Below are 19,617 nucleotides of genomic sequence, written 5' to 3' on the forward strand. Positions count from 1 at the left end.
ACGGAAGGAGATGATGGGTGATGAGCACATGTGAACAGCTAGATATCTGAAATCAGCCAGACTTGAAACTCTTGTTCCTTCGCCACTAACATGGGACAAGTTAGGCTTCTCATATGTTTCAATTTCTTAGGGTCATTGTGAGGATTAAAGGAATTAAACTACTTAGCCTGATAAGCCCTGTTCCAATTAACTAAGGACTCAAAAATATTAGCTGCTGTTTTCTTTATTATTGCCAATAGAATTTGAGATGAATAAGATGATTTTCTGGCAGCTTGTGTATGCAGTAAAGTCACAGAGGAATGTAAATTATATCATAGATAAGTGCGAGCACACACACACACACACACACACACCCTTGTGCCTTTATTGAAAGACTGAAATTAAATGAACTTAGGAGCATAAAGCGGTCTTGTAGGAATGGATGACATTTAGTGCTCAATTAAATTTTATATTTTGCTTTGCTTCAACAGAATGTCCATACATACCATGGTAACTAGTAAGGGCAGAGAGGATGTGTGTGGTTCCTACCTTTAGGGTACAGAAAATTCAATACATAGTTACAGTAAAGGAATGGGATCACCTTCCAGGAGACCTCTGCTGTGAATGTTCTCAAATAGAAGTCCCGGTTCCCTTCCTGCCAAAGTGGAGGAGATGCCTGGTGAACTCCGGTGTTACTCGCTACCTGGGGAATGGTAGCAATCAAGCCCTTCATGGCAGAACTCACAAATACCTGATAAGGCACTGATTCTCAGCCGAGCAGTGAATAAAACCACATGAGTAGGGTATTGTGGTGGAAAGAGAGCTGAACTAGGACTCTTACTTAGGTTCTAATCCTGGCTCCACTAGGAGCAGGTTAGGGAAGGTGGAGTAACCACAAGCCCAAACCTCTTCCAGCTCTAAATGACATGAGTCCTGGCTGTGTGTGTCACAGGTTGGGTCGCCGCAGGAAAACCATGAAGCTCTGCCGAGAGCTCTCTGACTTGGTGGTGTATACAAACTCAGTGGCGGCCCAGGACATTGTGGATGATGGTAAGGAGAGAGTTTTTCTTCTTGGGTAAACATTCTTGACCTTTCTTTGTCAACCGTTTACTAATTGTTTGTTAATCAGATCATCAGCACACATTTCTGGAACTGTGTATCATCCAACGTGTCAGGAAACTGACTGCCAGGATAAGGCTTCGCTCACAGTGGGCGCCATATTGATTACTGTGGTAACCTGATTGGCTGGGCAGAGGAAGACTTCATTATTATGTAAAGACAAATGCATTATAGCAACGTCTTGCCCAAGGCGTGAATTACGGAGACCTGACCTGCTTTGGTGGCCAGGTCACAGAAGGAAGTTCCTAGTGTGAATGACCAGAAGAAAGAAGAAAGCTAAAATAACGCCTCAAAAATTCCACTATTTTGTCATCGGAAATTTTTACTTTGATGAAGATAATTTAACCCACAGATTGAAGTTTTAACAGAAAGGGCAGGAATTTCAGAAGCACTGATCCTTTCACTGATTTTCACCTATTATTCGCATCATGTTGCATTGAGAAATCCTAGTCACAAGTGTTCTTACCCCGGACTTTCCAGCTAGCTGCTCTTCTTCCCTTTATCCTCTTCCTTTCTCATTTCGGTTTTGTTCAGTTACTGAATGCTTATAGAAATAAACTCCAGTCATGTGGCTTTTCAATCTAATTTTAATTTTAGTGGAAGTAAAATGTAAATTAAAAATCTCTCATTTTCCCAACAAATCTTAGTGAAGAAAAACATTGTATGGAGTCTTATGTCTGTAACAAATCTCCAGGATTCTCTCCTCAGATCTTTCTTTTTTGTTTTTCCCTTTCCACAAGTGTATCTTTTTCTGTCTTACCTTTGGTGTTGATTCCTTCCTCAAATGGAGACAATTAAAAAAAATTAATTTCACTTGCAAGAACATGAGAAACTGTCCTTATAATAACTACCTATAGCTAGAAAATAAACTCAGTGAGTGGTTTAATGGAGTGAAAGGTGTATTTGGTTTAGAGGAATATAATTTTTTAAAAAGATTTACTTATTTATTTGAGAGAGAGAGAGAGAGAGAAAATGAGAACACGAGCCGGGGGGAGGGGCAGAGAGAGAGAATCTCAAGCAGACTTCCCCCTGAGCGCAGAGCCCGCCGCAGGGCTTGATCCCAGGACCCTGAGATCATGACCTGAGCCAAAACCAAGAGTTGGATGCTTAACCAACAGAGCCACTCAGGTGCCCCAAGGAATATAATTTCTACTAAATATCTTAAGAAACCCATAATTCTATCAGCTTAATAGAAAATAATATTGAGTACTCTTTAGCTCTTGAACTTAAGGAGTTTTTGTCACTCGCACGTGTGTGTGTGTGTGTGTGTGTATAGCCACAAAATGAGCAATAAATAACGAATGCGTGTCTTATCCCAAAGCAAAGCAACTCAGATCTATTCATATGCTAACTGATACTATGCCTAACTAGCAAGGTCATCTTACTGATAATGTGGTGTACATGTTTATGTGGAGAGACAGAGAAAACAGTGGCACTGATTATAATGTTACTGCACCCAACTGTGGCTTGTCAAAAAGACTGTGTTTTCTTCATCAAAATCTGCAAGTAAGATTGTTTTTAGTCTCCTTGACAAACGTAAACTGTGTTAATAAGCATGTCAATAAAATATACGTGATACGCGATAAGGAAAGAGTGTATATGAGGGAAATCATCAGATTGAAAACTGTAATTTCTTTGCCTCCATCTTGTACTTATGACCATGCCAAGTTGTATCTCTAGAGTGTAATTGTTGGTCATTTGGCTGGCATCTAATGTCTAAGGTTATGCAGTCCTGAGGACAACCGGGGCCCTGGGAGACTGTATGCTCCAATTTAACATGCACAGGGTGGATATAATTGAGGTCCAGTTGGCCCAGCAAGTCTACATAGTTCAACTCCTTGGCTTCATGAGCCGTGTCCTTCCGTCTGAGTTCAGACACACTCCGCTCATCAGAGTAAAGACTGGAATGGGAATGAGGCTCTGGGCAAGTTTGGGTCTTTATTTGGGCCAGCTTCTTCCAGCAGGTCCAGAAGACATATGAGTGGTCATTTTGGGGGTGGGGTGAGGGTGTTTGGTGAAGGGGTAGGAGTGGTATGGGCATTATAGAAATGGGTTTGGGAGAAAAGTGTGGGGTATTGAATGCTTGGAGGTTAACTCCATCATGACCCTCAGATTTGGTGCTTCCTTGGCCCTGGATTGACACCGCCTGATGATAGTCCAAGCAGAAACTTTAATATAGGCTTCCTATTCTTTTACCTCCCTTTATTTTGTCCATGGTTTATATGGATGGTGGATGATTGTTCTTGTTTCTGAGATTTTATTTTTGTATAATGCTCTTTTAAAATCTTTCTCTATTATTATTCCTTTTGCCCAAAAACTTTTGTCTGGTTTCATAATTCTATTCAAATTAACAGTAAAATTCAGTTTTTCTCCTTTGGAATTGGTCTTTTATTTTCTTGGACCCTGAACGTTATCAGTTAATATGTGCTTCACAATGTGTGATTTTTAGATGAATGCCTTCAATGAATGTCTTCCTGTTGTCAGGAATAAGTCACATAGTAATAAGTTACATAGTTCTATTTATCCATGACTGTCTATATCTTTGGCAAAGATATTCTGTTGGAATCATGCCCCTAAAAAATAATTTTTCTGCCAGCCCTCTTCATACTAGCCAGATAGAAATGAATTAGCGAGATGATTGAATTCCTGGGAGAACATGGGACTCAGAAATATGCAGTTATCCTTGCAAGATGAGCAGCGCAGATTTGACCTCAAAATGGTAAAAGAGTCCCAAGAATGGGATTTTCTGGATCTTTCTTGGTCAGAAGCTACTCCTCCTCTGGTTGAATTCACTCTTTTGCTCTGCATTTTATTATGGATATAATCTGATGTCTTAAAAAGTCTTTTGTGAGTGGTGGTTTTTGACTGAGGTTCTCACGTTTTTTTTTTCTTTATTAAAAACTGCCAGGAACCACAGGAAACGTGTTATCATTTAGTGAAACAAGAGCACATCAGGTGGTTCAGCAGAAATCGGAGCAGTTCATGATTTATAACCAAAAGCAGCTCACAAGGATTTACCCCTCCGCCTACCGCATTGATTCCAGTAACTTCAACCCTCTGCCCTACTGGAATGCGGGTTGCCAGCTAGGTGTGTATGCCTCGGGAAGCCGCAGTTCTCTGTATGTCCTGACTCCATGCTGCTTTCTTGCCTAATTCTCTCAAACTTTGAACTTGCGCAGTGGCACTGAACTACCAGTCTGAGGGGCGAATGATGCAATTAAATCGAGCCAAGTTCAAGACAAATGGCAATTGTGGGTACGTCCTCAAACCCCAGCAAATGTGCAAAGGTGCGTGTTCACTTCATAGTCATCTCTCTGATTGCAGGCATCTTACTGAGGGGTCTCTCTGGAAAATGTGATACTCCAGTGTTTTGCAACATAATTTTTTAAAAAGGAGATAGGTGAAGGTATTGGCATGTAAATTACAACTCTTGTCACAACTATTTAACATTTGGGTAGCATGACGTTTAGAATGTTCTCTTGGGAGGTTATGCACCTGAAGAGGGACACGAATAGCAATGGATTGTCATCTGAGACCCAGTGCCCCCAGCATGATACTCACTGGGCATTACTTATAAATTGTACTGCCTTGTAAGGTCTGAGTCCTGTCTTTCAGTGAGTCTGAAACCTGCTAGCAAAATTAAATTACCACCTGAAACAATTTTATCAAGCTCTTTTAGTCAGTGTAGTCCAATTATAAAACAGTGCTAACAACAGGGAAAAGATAATGTAGTGTTAAATCAAAAAACACTTGTTTTTGGTTCTGCTCTTGAAAATTCTTTAAAAATTTTCCAAGTTGGATTTTTAGCAATTAAGGTAAAGAAGTGTTGACAGATGTTCCTTCAGGATTTTAGGCTTTGCATGTTTTCTTGCTCTGCTGTTGACTTCGTTTCAGGTCTTCTTTCTCTTTGTTATAATCACTCTATATACCTACAATAGTTTGAGTTAGAAAATTATTTGAATCTGACATAACTGCTCCCCTTCTCTACCCTGTTGGCATTCCAAGAAAATGCCTCTCTTCCCCATCGCCATGATGGATAATTGCACCACAGACACTTTAAATTGACCCATTCCTTTGCCTTTGGGAGCATGGATTCTCACAACAACCCCCAGCTATAGAAAATGCCAGCTAGCATTGCCTCCAGGTAAAAGCCACACTGATAGTTATGTGATCATTTCTTTGCTCCAAGAAACACTGTATTTGTTGGAGTGTGTGTGTGTGTGTGTGTGTGTGTTCTCCCATGTTACCAACCTCAGATTTTAACCTCTGCTTTACTTGGCTTAGGTACTTTCAATCCTTTCTCTGGTGATCCACTTCCTGCCAACCCCAAAAAGCAGCTCATTTTGAAAGTGATCAGTGGACAGCAACTCCCCAAACCTCCAGACTCCATGTTTGGAGACCGAGGCGAGGTAAGCCATGTGTATGACCAAGTAGTTAATTACATGATTATGATTATTTTATTGTGTTTACATTTTTTTAAAAGATTTTATTTATTTATTTGACAGAGAGAGGCACAGCGAGAGAGGGAGCACAAGCAGGGGGAGTGGGAGAGGGAGAAGCAGGCTTCCCACTGAGCAAGGGTCCGACGTGGGGCTCGATCCCAGGACCCCGGGATCATGACCTGAGCTGAAGGCAGACGCTTAATGACTGAGCCACTGTGTTTACATTTTATCTGAAATATCTTCAGAGTTCTCTCTTTCTCTGTATGTGTTTGTAAATGAGTACTGACCTCAGCTCATCAGATATCAACTGACTTATTGGCAAAGCATTGACAGTTCCTTCTGGAATGTGGTACACCATCTATTTGGGAGGCATGCCATGTCGTTCCTCTCAGGAGTGGTTTATCACCTAAGGCTCCTTGCCACTCCTACTTGTTAAACCAGCATTTTTGGTTCTTGAACGTTGAGTGGGGACACCACACAGCCCTGCTGTTGGGTTCCACCATAAACTCTTTGTTGCAAATCTTAGCTGACCCGTGATGCTATGCGACCGTCCCCTTCACTTTGTCAGCCTTTGATCCCATTCTCCACAGGGGCTGTTTCCAGCCTTCTCTCTCCTCAAATGGGTGTTCTCATCACTTTCCTTTTCATCTTCAACAGATGGCACTGTGTCCTACTCCTCAGAAAGTAGGAGCTTCATGTGGGATCGTTTGTTCCACCTCTGTTGCCTCCAGCCTAATCCACACCCCTGTTGTCTCTCATCAGTTCTGCTGAGGTAGCCCCGCAGCTGACTGGTCTCCCTGCCTCCATTCTGTCCTCCTCTTAGTAGCAAGAGCAGTTGTTTGGACAGTATCAGAAAACGTAACCTTACCCCTTCTTTTATTTTTTCTTTTCTTCACTGTCTGCAAAAATGAAGACTCACTTCCTGTTTTTTCTCTCAGACTTTTTATTTTGAAAATTTTTGAACCTCAGAAAACTTGTGAGGATAGTAAAATTAATGCCATTGCTCCAGCATCTAGATTCACCAATAAAATAACTAAATGTTGTTATATTTGCTTTCTCTCTCTTTCATGTGTAGATGTGTATATGTCTGTGTATATATATGGATACACACATACCTGAGAGATGAAGCAAATGTAACAAAATTCAAAAATTATACACACATATATACATATATTTGCATTTCTTTGTAGAGTCATTTGAGAATAAGTTGTTGACATCTTGACCCCTAAATACCTACGTACTTTAGCATTTATTTCCTAAGAATAAGAACATTCTCCTCTATAACCACAATACAATCATGACATTTAATATAGATATAATATCTAATATAAAATCTATATTCAGTTTTCTCCAGTTGTCCCCAAATTGTCCTTATATCTTCTTCTTTTTTCTTTTTTTCTCTATGTATTAAGGATCCAATGAAGGATCAGACATTGCTTTCAGTTGTCATTACTCTTTGGTCCTTTTAAAATCTAGAATAGTTCTCTACCTTTCTTATTTTGTTTTCATGATATTGACATTTTACAAAATGTCCAAGCAGTTATTTTCAGAATGTCCTTCCATTTGAATTTACCTGATTGCTTCTTCATGATTGGAATAAAAAGAAATATATTTGCCCCCATCCAATTCCGTTCTTCCAGCATCTCATGGAGGTTACAGTCTGAAGAAGCTGATACTGGGGTCTTAGGTTTGCAGATGAGGAAACTGAAGCATAGGTACATAGTTTGCCTCGGGCAACACAGGAGCCAAGTTTTGAAGGAGGAAGTTACTCTTCAAGCCTGTGGTCCTCTTGAATTCCTTATGAACAGAAGTCATCCTCATTAGCTGCCCCCCAAAATCTGAGATACCCAGTGGTCCAGTTTTACCACAGGGTTCTACTGAAAGGAAGAACTTCTAGCATCAAATGATTAATTGAAAATGAGTAAACTTCATGGTTTATTTAGTAAGCAAAAAATATGTGTATTCACCCAATGTTCTCAACATGTTTTTCCAACGTACTTCTAGCTCTTATTCCCTGAAGCTCCCCCCAAAACTCCATATTCTCCTTACTTTCAAATTCCTAAAACGTTTTCTCAGACTTCGTAACTCTCTTTTACACTTTTAGATCAGCTCTTTCTGGGTTCTTAAGGTTTCAGTCTTTCATTGCTCGTTATTCAGAACTTGCATGATAAAAGAGAGCTTACAAATGACCAACAAAGCAGGGTCCCTTCTCCTGGAGGGGAGGGAATGTGGGGGAGGTGGGAAGGAAGACTAAGCATTCATTTTTTCTATGGGTTCCTTTTTAATCTTGTTATTTTTTGATACTTTTTAAGTTACATTATAGTACACGATTTAAATACAGTAAAGTGAACAAATCAGATGTGCATAGCTTGATTAATTATTATGCAACACAGAGCATCTGAGAACCCCCCAGAAGTCTTCCATTCACCCTTCCAGTAAATATCTATTCCCAACTCCCCAAATCAAACACAAACCCCTATCGCAACAGATTAATGTTGTCTGTGTTCAAACTTTATGTAGATAGACTCTTATAGTATATGCTCTTTTTTTTTTAAGATTTTATTTTTTTAAGTAATCTCTACACCCAACATGGGGCTTCAACTCATGACCCCAAGATCAAGAGTTGCATGCTCATCCAACTGAGTCAGCCAGGTACCCCTAGTATATACCCTTTTATGTATGAATTATTCAACATTATGTCTATGTTGCGGAACTTTTTCTTTTTCATTATTGTATGGTAGTCATTGAATGAATAATCCAAGATTCATCCATCCTACTCATGATAGACATTTAGGTTGTTTCCAGTATGTGACTATTATGAATACAGCTGCTCTGAGCATGGACAAAAGCTTTCATTTCTGTTAGATATATACCTTGAAATGGAGTTGTACATTCATTGGATAAAACTGTAGTATCAGTAAATATTGGCAAACTAAAACTTAATCTTTGTTTTTCTGTTTCATATACCTAAATCTGTTGTACAGTTTCTCTTTCTTAGTAAGCACCTAATAAAATGGGTTACTATTGAAATGTGGACATTTTGGCCAATATTCTCAAATTAATTAACACACATATAGAAATGTGTTGGTTGTAATAATACCCTCTCTTTATTTACATAGATCATTGATCCTTTTGTTGAAGTTGAAATTATTGGATTGCCAGTAGATTGTTGTAAAGATCAAACCCGTGTTGTAGATGACAATGGTAAGATGATAATCTGTTTCCTTTTAATCAAGAGGCTCTAGAAATAAAATTTGCACTGAAAAAGAAAAATTTGTCGACGTAGAAGAGAAACAGATCCCTAAGATTCATAACTGCCATCTGAGTTTATGTTAGTCTTTTAAACACATAAAACTGAGTAAATGTGGGACTGATGCATGGTATGTTTTGGTGGATTTGTAATCTAGGCTCTTAAATTCTTTGCTTTTGAAGCAAAACTTTTTTTCATTAGAACTTTTTTTCTCATTAGAGGAGAATTAATGATATTTTAAAGGGCTGGGTTAAAACTTAGGAAAATGCCTCCATTACATTTTTATATTGTTATTTTCATGATGTAAGTTACTTTAGAGCTCTCATTCATGATGCCTGTATGTCTTGATTATTTTTCATTTTTTTTCTGGAACGTGTAAAACTCTATAAAGGCAAGTGTAGCATGTTCGGGCAAGTTTACTTCTTAATATGTCCATGTGGTGGTTGGGCGGCATTCTTGTATTCTGGCCATGATATAAAAAAAGCTTTCTTAACCTAAGCCTCATGGTGTTTGTTCATACATTTGACAAACATTATGGCATACCTATTTTTCTCAATCTCTAGTCATTAATACTCTAAATCTAAACCACAATCTTCAAAACATTTAAGAAATTAGAGGTTCATAGTGAGACCTTAAGAAGAGTTTTTCTTCTTTTTTTTAATTTAAATTCAATTAGCCAACATTTTGTACATCACTAGTTTCAGATTCTTTTTTTTTTTTAAGATTATTTTAGTGAGAGAGTGAGTGCGAGCATGAGCAGGGGGAGGGGCAGAAAGAGAGGGAGAGACAATCTCAAGCCGACTCCGCACTGAGTGTGAGCTGGATACAGGGCTCAGTTCCGCCACCCCAAGATCACGACCTGAGCCAAAATCAAGAGTCAGACACTCAACCAACTGAGCCACCCAGGCGCCCCATTAAGAGGAGTTTTTCTAAGTGCTAACTTAAGGAAAGGATTTTGGGGATTCAAGAGTAGCATAAACCTATTACTTTAGGAAATAACATGCTTAAAGGAAGCAGACTTCCTATATTGCATTTTCCCACCAATGGGCATTGTTTTGTTTTTGTTTTTGTTGTTTGTTTGTTTGTTTTTTGTCTCAGAAGTAATTGAGAAGTCATTACTAAGGTAACAAAAACACAATCTCTTCTCTTGTTTAGAAGGGACATTTCAGTGATTTCAGTCCATAATTATTTCCTTAGCTGAGGCATTTTAAAGTAAGATTAAGTAGCTGATGCCTCCTGAATACATGTATTTAATAAAATTTATTTTCATTTTTAGAAGAGAAAAACAAACTTAGAGAGTACTTGAATTTTTATCAGTTTATATAATTACTTTATCCAAGAAAATTTTATCAAGAAATAAATGTATTTTTACCTTTCAGAATATGAGTTGAATTACATATCTTTCTATTTATTTTCAATAGCTATGAAAATATATCTTCCATGTATTAAGGTCTTGCTTCATGGGAAGGCACTAGAAAACAATAGTGCACAGTCTAATTTGGCTCTGTAACTAGCTGTGTGACCTTAGGTGCATTATTTTCTCTGCCTATCAATTTTCTCAACTACAAAATGACTTATAAATACCTGCATTTCTTACTTTAAAAAAAGCATTTGCTACTTTTGTAATTTTTTAAAAAATTATATAGTTTTGAAAGCTAATCATAATGTATTTTTTTCTTAATTAGAAAATAAACCACAAAAACCTTGCCTTGCCATCCTTAGAGGATTGCTATAAGAATTAAATAAGATGCTATATGTACAGTAGCAGCATTGAAACCTACATAGCACCTTATAAAATATTCATGGCAGTAGAATCTTTTGTGGGTGAGAAGCAGGATTCTTTATTTTTCTGGCAAGGTGGGAACTCTCTTTCTCTCTTTCTTACTTTTTTTTTTTTTTGCTAAAACATTATTCTTAGATCACTATTAAAGATATTTTTTGAGCTTATTGAAGCATTCTGAAATTGCCTAAAGGAACTTCCCCTACAATGCAATTTGGGCATCAAAGATTGTTAGAATTGATGTAATCATTTACAGGCAATCTTCCTACCAATTATTTTCTAGCAATGGGGCGAATTTGAAGACTTTATTTCAGTAAGGTATCCTGGAGTGGCTTGGTCATCTTCACGAGTTTAATAACCACTGCAAGCAATTTTCAGTCTGCTTTGCAGATGTTGCTGCCAATTCATTTTTAGTCAAGCCCTTTGCTTTTCTGATTTTTCTCTTCCTATTTCTCTGAGGATTTAACCCTGTGTGGGAAGAAACCCTGACATTTACAGTACACATGCCAGACATAGCTTTGGTTCGGTTCCTGGTGTGGGATCATGATCCAATTGGACGAGACTTTGTTGGACAAAGAACCGTGACCTTCAGCAGCTTAGTGCCTGGTAGGTAGGGGCTGGCCTTTCCTCTCTAGGCTGACCATTCAGTTTTCTTTGGAAGGTTTAATATATGATATGTGATTTATATGATATGTAAAATATGTGTTATATGAGTGTTAACATGTTTTGTGAAATGTAAAGAATTATAGTAAAGTCAAATACTTCATTTAGTTGCACCCATGGGAAAGCCAAATGTAAGTCCAAGTTAAAGGAAACTATTTTCTCTGATTTTCTCAGGCTACCGGCATGTCTATTTGGAAGGACTGACAGAAGCATCTATATTTGTCCACATAACAATCAATGAAATCTATGGAAAGGTGAGAAAGATTGTAGGGCTTAAAGCCACATGTGACAATAATATGGTCCTTATCAAAGTTATTTTTTTGACTAATCGCTTAAAAGGCACATACATCTTGACAAAGTTGTTCTTTAGCAGAAAACTAGGGAGAAGCCCAGCGAGCCCCATGTGCTAAGCCTGTCAGGTCCTGTCCTGGTCCATATGTGCTCCTTCCCTTGTTTTGGGGTGTGGAAAATGCTAATCTCTCAGATGGTCCTTTGTTTCACTACAAGAGTAAATATATACTTAAACATTGAATTTTATTTTAAGAAGACCTAGCCGGCTGCAGCAGGAAATGGGGCGTCTCAGATGTCTGACAGATTACCAGTACTAACCGGACTGTGATTCCAGCTAGTGATTCATTCATTTGGTGCCATTGTATTTAGCTGAAAACCTAGAACTCCACAAATGCATCTAAGGCCACCCACAGGACTTTTAAGGGCGTTATAAGGATTTTCTTTTAAGTAATAGACTACAAAAATGTATTCTAGTTTTCTCCTGATGCGACTCTCTTCATTACACAACTCATTTGAGGTTTACAAATCAATAGGCTGTCCTTTAGTCATGCCACGTAATTGGGGACTTGGCCCCTGGAATGAATTTCTGGGACCAGGTGTGATTTGGAGGGACTGTAAGAGTCTTGGCTAGCACCTAGGAATGTCCAGTGCTCTATATTAGAAAAGTCTGCATTGCTCGGGGTTTCTCCTATAGAGTTATAGACATTCTCTGTGCCTTAGCTTCCTCATCTGTAAAGGTAGGGTAAAAATATTACCCATCTCATAAAAAACTACATTATCCTTAGAAAGCCACCTGCCTGGCATATAGGAAATGCTCAAAAATGTTGGCTAATATTAATATTATTGTCACTACAAGCCAATTTCTAGGGAGTGGACCAGTGCATGCTGAATTAGGGGGTATAATGTTTCTCCTTAGAGCAGTCGGTATGGGAGGAGCACTAAGGATTCTAATTTCTAAGAGTAATGAAGTTTTATTCTATGACTTTGAGTGTTTAGTCCTCGGTTTCTGCCTGTGCTGCTTGTTGTGATGCTTTCTCTGGCATTAAATGCACACAAATGTCAATGACTGAAAATGATTCTTGAACTTCTAGGGATCCCAGGTTAACTAAGTAGTATCTCTAGCATTTATCCTGCTTGAAGGAAACAATAACATTCAGAATTTATTTAAACCTTGAGCCAGAAAGGAATTAAAATACGAAAATGAAAGTGTTCCATAGGATTTCCGTTCTCCTAAATAGATTTCTACATCTAAGTCACATTATATTTTACTTTCAAGGTGTATTTGGGTTGGGATGCATAAACTGCAATGTGGCGGTGATGAGTTGAGTAACGAATGAACCTGTGACTAGAAATCACCGAAGGTGGAAGAAAGGGTTTATAGAAGCATATGCATTCTTGTCTTTTGTTGTTACTTGTGCCACTTTCTTGAATGAGCCCAAATTGTGTTCTGTTGTGTTTTGTTTTCTTCCCTTGCAGTGGAGCCCTTTAATACTGAACCCCAGTTATACTATATTGCACTTTCTAGGAGCTACAAAGGTAGTTTCTCAGCATGGTGCCTTGTTCTTGCTGACATATTTCTTTTTAAATGGTTATGGCGGCATGCTCTCTCATATCACTCCATTTCTTGCTTCCCACTTTGAAACATGCATCTGTTGCTTTAAGGTGGCTGAAGCTCATAGCAGTCTGTTAAGTGTGGAAACTCTTCCTATCACCTTGTCATCTCCGGGTAGGAAGCTTGGTTGCAAAAAGGGGAGGCTGCCTCCTCACAAAATAAGGTCAATAAGGCGTGCATGATGTTGTGCAGACATGCTGTGGGCTGCCGTTTTCTTGGTTTGAATAGCCTTCAATGGCTGTATAATTTTGTTTTGCGTCCATTTCTCATGGAGCTGTCATTTAAAAGGCAAGTCGTTGACACAGTGGGATTGGCTTAACTCCGCGCTTCCTCCTTTTTTGTCTTCAGAACAGACAGCTCCAAGGTCTGAAGGGATTGTTCAATAAGAATCCCAGGCACGGTTCATCAGAAAACAATTCCCATTATGTTCGGAAACGATCGATTGGAGATCGGATTCTGAGACGCACAGCCAGTGCTCCGGCCAAAGGCAGAAAAAAGAGCAGAATGGGCTTCCAGGAAATGGTAGAGATAAAGGATTCTGTGTCTGAGGCTTCAAGAGATCAAGGTGGTGTCCTGAGGAGGACCACGCGGAGTTTGCAAGAGCGCCCTGTCTCTTTGCCTGTTGACAAAAGTCTTCTGGGGGCCTTGTCACTGCCTATATCTGCAACAGCAAAAGACGCGGAAGGAAAAGAACACTCCCTGGGTAAGATGCTTTAAGTTTCCCTAAGAATAACTCCTTCGAAGCCATATTTTGGTCCCCGATTACCATTATGACCTGGTTGACATTTTATAGTCAAAGTAAAAATATACTAAAAAATAAATAATTTTTCATGTTAGCTTTAGACCAGATTTTAAACTTCAGGGAGAGGGGGAAGGACTATTTCCTAGTCACCTAAAGCCTTAAAATAACATCGACATTTGAAATTGATAGTGAGGGCTAAGGGGGACAATCAGGTGTGAAGGTATGGAGCCCGGGGTTCTGTGAGGTGCCTTCGAGGGAGGTGAAACAGGCAAAACAGGAGCAGAGATCTTGGTTTTCCAAGTGGGTGTAATATTTACTGATTGTTCTGAGGTTAAATAGAATTATATTGGTTTTTGTTTTGTTTTTTTAATTGAATAGAGTTGTATTTCTTTCCCCAACATATAACACATTTCCATGATTAGAAATGTTTATGGAGAAAGGAGTCAAGTCAGATGTTAAAAGCAAGCCATCTTCTTCACTTGAGAAATCTTTGCTTCCTCAAGAGGTAGCTCAGGCGATGTTTTCCTATGGCCCCATTTCCCCGATCCCTGCATGTTGACAGGGAAGGAAGCATGTCCTCGGCGCCTGTCCAGTTACAGTCTCCTCAGCATACAGATCAAGCCTTACTTGTCTTTTCCCCTAATCTGAGCATAATGCTTCACTCATACCAAGAACTTGATAAAGAATAATGCCTGCTTTGCAAGGTACCAGAGAGCTCCTGAGTTGTGTTAGTGACTCTTGCCCCTGCCTTTGGTAATGGAAGTACCAAAACTCTGTCCATTTGATGTCTTCACAACAAGTGTTTTAATTAAATCAGGATCATCTCAGACAAATATAATGTGATACCTGCTTACTTTAGGAAAATTCTCCTTTTATCATACAGTCTAAATTTCAATGTTCTATTTTCTCACAAGCTCCATTTTGCTTATATTGATTTTTATTATAAGATATTCTAGGGAAACAAATGAATTTTTGAATGGCTTATTTGAAGAGAAAAAGGAAGTTTAAAAGTTTGAACACTTGCTAAGAGCAGTGTCAGAGAAGAGATGAAATATGTGCTTTTAAGTTTATTTCAAAATCCCATTTTGGGAGAGAATAAAGTTCTACTCAATAGAAAGAAATACTGCTTAATCCAGAAAGCACTATTGAGTTGATGCATATTTCCTCCCTTTAACAACTTTATAAGTTTGTCATTCTCATTTATATTATATGAGACTTGTGGTAAATATATAACAAACAAAGCCATGCAATGATTCAAGTTATAGCATAGGAAAAAAAATAAGTGGAGAAAATACAGAATACAAAATTCCATATATAATTCTGTCCCTCTAAAAGAGCTTAAAGTAGCTATCTCTGAGTGGTAACATCATAAGATATTTAATATTTTTCTTTATAATTTTTGGATTTATCAAACTTTTTATGATGAATTTTTCTTTAGTTAGGAAGATATTTAATAAGTTAAATAAATTCTTCTTTCTTATGTATCCTGACTGAAAACATTAAAAAAAAAAACAATTAAAATAATTAGAGCAAAAATAATTGAACATTTGATATTGTCTTAGCATTATCCTAAGCATAATGGGGTACCCCAAATTCCTGTGAATTGTGTGTTTTTATAGATTTCCATACTGTGCCTGGTAACTTACTGCCTCTTTTAGGGGAGAATGCAATATGAAATTCGTGTATTAAAAACAAAAATATGATTAAGAAAAAAATTAGATATTAACAACGGCATAGAATTGGTGACCGCATCTTTATTTTTACATCTCGAAGTCAATAGATACTGGTATTTTAATACATTTGTTGCACCTTCCAATCTGCTTTAGAAACTGATTAAATTAGTTCTTTTGCCAAAGTGTTTTTTTTTTTTTTTAATAATATGGTTTGCGATTTTTACTAATCCATGTGTAACTTTGAAAGCTTGTAGTATCTTGCTTACAGGTACCACAATACTTTGTTTAACAGAACTGTCTTGTTCTATTTTTATTGCCATGCTTCTGTGTAGTACAAATCTGAATAGGAAACAACTTAAGGTAATCCTCACTGTAAAAGTATGGTAACTCATTGACATTTTTTTTTTGACAATGAATATTACATCCTTAGCTGATGTAATAGATACTCAAAGGGAAGCTTCAGTGAAATTCCTATAAATATATTTTACCATTTATTCATCACACAGACACTTTGTTGCAAACCTCTGCAATCCATAACTATATCCTGTCACGATGTAACAGACTTACATTCTCCATTTGTCTGTCTGAAGACAAACATGAGTGTTTGTAGGGCCTACAAAAAGTGATACATGTTACCTAAAATGTTGTTTGTTTCATTCAGCAGAAGATAAGGATGGAAGAAGAAAAGGGAAGGCAAGTATAAAAGACCAGCATTTTCCAAATTTCAACAAAAAGTTATCCTCTTCCTCTAGCGCCCTCCTCCACAAAGAGATTGGCCAAGGGAACTCCACCATTTCTGTTGCCAACACACCAATCCCAGGAGAACAGTTGGGAGTGCCAGGTCTTAAGGGTGGGAGAACCAAATCAAATGTATCAAGTGATGGCCAGGAACAGGAGTGCCCCAGCAAATCCCTCTCCCCAAGGCAGCATTTGGCTCCTGATCCTACAGTTACCCTAACACAGGGTCCACGCGGTGTGAAAACCAAGGCAAATGGGAATGCTGGGGGCTTTGTGGAAGAAAAAAGCACGCTGTCAGGAAGCATTTTTTCTCAGAGCAATCTGGAGATTAAGAACTTGGAAGGGAATTGGGTTAAGGGCCGAGCTGCAACATCCTTTTCTTTGTCAGATGTCTCTACGCTCTGTTCTGACATACCTGCCTCACATTCTACTGCCATTCTGCAGGAGAGTGACATTTCCCATCTTATTGACAATGTCACGTTAACCAATGAGAATGAGCCGGGCAGTTCCATCTCAGCACTGATTGGCCAGTTTGAGGAGCCCCGTGATCAGGCCAACCTCACAGTTGTTTCTCAGCTCCATAGCACCAGTGTCACGTCAAGTCATCCCCCCTTGCCCACCTTGGACCGAAAGATTCCCTTCAAGTATGACTTTTCCACAGGAAAACCCAAGTCATCCTTCCTGTGCTCATCTCCTGCCCTGATTGCATTCTCAAGTCCTGAGACCTCCAAACACTCAACACATGCAGTCTGTGAAACTACCTGCACTCCTGTCCCTAGAGCCAAACCAGATGACAGCCTTCCTGGTAAGGCCAAGACAGGGGTTGTGGAAAACCACCTGCCTGGGTCCTCTAATACTTCTCACTGCTGGTTACCAAAAAGTCCCACCAATGGCAAAGAATGGGAAATGCTGAAGAACCACAGCCCTATCACTTCCACCGACTTGGCACTGGAGGATGTAATGGCTGAAACCACTGTCTGTTTAAATTCTGCCGAGAGCAGTCTCGTGGAAATGGATGGGGACTCAGAAAATCTGTCCCTAACAACCTATGAATATAGAAGAGAGGATGCAAGTCACCCTGCTTCTCCTTTAAAACCACAGTATGGTCAGGATGTGGCGGAACATTTTCAAAGAGGTTTGAGAAATGGCTACTGTAAAGAGACTCTCCACCCTTCTGTCTCTGAAATATTCAACAATATTCAAGATGTCAAAAATCAAAGTATTTCTTGTCTAGCCTACCAGGGCGCTGGTTTTATGCACAACAACTGCTCAAATTCAGACGCAAAAATGAACCAGACCTGTGTGCCCCTGTCTAGTGATGAAGGCATGCATGCCCCTGCGCCCAAGCAGCCCACGCATCCTCCTCTGCCTGCTCTGAAGCTGCCCAGCCCTTGCAAATCCAAAAGTCTGGGGGACTTAACATCAGAGGACATCGCCTGCAACTTTGAAAGCAAGTACCAGTGTATTAGTAAGAGTTTTGTTACAACTGGCATTAGGGACAAGAAGGGCGTGACTGCGAAGACAAAGTCCTTAGAGCCCATAGACGCCCTGACCGAGCAGCTGCGGAAGCTTGTGTCTTTTGACCAGGAAGAGGGCTGTCAGGTGCTCTGTTCAAAGCAGGATGCCAGTCAGTTCCCCAGGGCACTGGTCAGAAAGCTGTCATCCAGAAGCCAGAGCCGAGTGCGCAACATTGCCAGCCGTGCCAGGGAAAAGCAGGAAGCCAACAAGCAGAAGGGCGTCCACCCCAGCCACGCGGGCGGAGTGGTTCTGCGAAACAAACCGTCGGCGCCCCTGCCTGCGGGCACCCGGCACTCCACGGGCTCGTACATCGCCGGCTACCTGCGCAGCAGCAAGGGGGGCGGCGTGGAAGGCCGCGGCATCCCGGAGGGGGCGTGCGCCGCCTTGCGCCCCGGCTACGGCGACCCGTTTTGTTCCGGTGATTCCATTTTGCAGACCGAGCCCAACAGTGAGGATAAACCAGAAATTTATTTTCTTTTGAGACTGTGAATTGCATAAAGCTGCATTTTCAATGTTTACAAGGTGTTCTGTAGAATTGTCAGAGTTTTCAGTAAACATGGTCTTGGCTTTGAAATGATTTTAAAATGTATTTTTAAACTTGTATTTTTGGTCTCCCTTTGACTCCATGTGTTCTTCCTGTTTCTGCGTTTGTATATATAGATCGGGGTGCCGTTTCCCTGGTGCGTATGATCTTTCTCCCCTGAAGTGTAAACGCTCTCAGTATGAAATATGTGCATGCATGCCTTGGTTGTGAAACTCCTCCGCAGCTTGGGTTACGATGTCCGTCTGTTTCCCCACCACACTCTCTACTCTCAGTCCTTAGATCACAGTCACAAATGTACTCAGTTTTACTAATTGTTGAGGTCATTAAGAAACTTTGCAAAGGACAAAGGGATAAATTCTTTATTTTAAAGCCATTATCATCATTCCTAGTTTTCCGTCTTCCTTGAGAAGCCCAGATGCATTTTTATAACTCAGTTAAAAGAAGATTGAAATAGTTACCCTACCTTTTAAGATTGCTCTACCCCGTGCAGAATGAGTTCAAAGGAGATTGGTAGCTGCCGGCCCCGCCCCCCTCCCCCGCCAACACACACCCTCTCATTTTTGAGTAGGCTGTGAGGGTATGAGGATAAAGCAGACTTCTGTATATAAAGACAAAATTGTTTGTTTTACATAAATTTTGTTACATATTTTTGCTAATGGCTTTGTATGTAACAAGAACACAGTCGCCAAGCTATTTGTTGTACTTTTGAATTTTCTGATTAAATTATAGACTGCAAATCATGGCTTTCCGAATGAGGGACTTCTGTCAGACATTAACAGTAAGAGTAGCACAGATTAGAAACCCCCCCAAAGCTGTCAAGCAAAAAAAAGAAAAAAAAATATTTTCTCATAATAAAATCCAAGTAAATAGATAATTAGAAGAAACCTTTTCCCTTCATGGAGCCGAGTAACTATATTTTAGTACCAACATACATTATTTTCACTGTGAATCCATTTTTTTATTGCATGTTCAGATGTCCCTCTTTGCTTTTTTGTAATATTAACTGCAATGATGTTCTTCTTGGAATTCATGGAAATATAATTAAAGCAGATTTTTAAGCACTTGGTGAATATTTTTTCCAACTGAAGTTCATACGATGACTGCTGAGTAAGGGACCCAGAGCACTCAGAACTATTTTCCTTTTCATCTCTTTGCAGAAGAAGAGATAGTTTCTACAGGGGATAGTTTTAAGCAGCAATTTATGTCTCTGAGTGTTTTCATTAGGCTTTAAAGACCATATTTGTAAGGTGACTTGAAAAGAAATCA

At 39.3% G+C, this 19,617-nt stretch overlaps 1 protein-coding gene across 1 annotated transcript in view; it reads left to right on the plus strand.

The window, feature by feature from the left end:
- Positions 1-19,320, plus strand: part of PLCH1 (phospholipase C eta 1) — a 104,944-nt gene extending 85,624 nt beyond the window's left edge. Inside the window, exons 14-23 of the mRNA XM_064590611.1 lie at positions 932-1,029; positions 4,007-4,186; positions 4,278-4,385; positions 5,383-5,507; positions 8,660-8,744; positions 11,030-11,176; positions 11,408-11,487; positions 13,001-13,060; positions 13,485-13,839; positions 16,213-19,320. Coding sequence (XP_064446681.1) covers positions 932-1,029; positions 4,007-4,186; positions 4,278-4,385; positions 5,383-5,507; positions 8,660-8,744; positions 11,030-11,176; positions 11,408-11,487; positions 13,001-13,060; positions 13,485-13,839; positions 16,213-18,296 — 3,322 coding nt within the window. The 3' untranslated portion in view covers positions 18,297-19,320. The remainder of the gene's footprint in view (positions 1-931; positions 1,030-4,006; positions 4,187-4,277; positions 4,386-5,382; positions 5,508-8,659; positions 8,745-11,029; positions 11,177-11,407; positions 11,488-13,000; positions 13,061-13,484; positions 13,840-16,212) is intronic.
- Positions 19,321-19,617: the final 297 nt, after the last annotated feature.

This window comes from Mirounga angustirostris, unplaced genomic scaffold, assembly GCF_029215605.1.
Source record: "Mirounga angustirostris isolate CCGP_5_RB_7025 unplaced genomic scaffold, mMirAng1.0.hap1 SCAF_1, whole genome shotgun sequence".
Classification (NCBI taxonomy): domain Eukaryota; kingdom Metazoa; phylum Chordata; class Mammalia; order Carnivora; family Phocidae; genus Mirounga; species Mirounga angustirostris.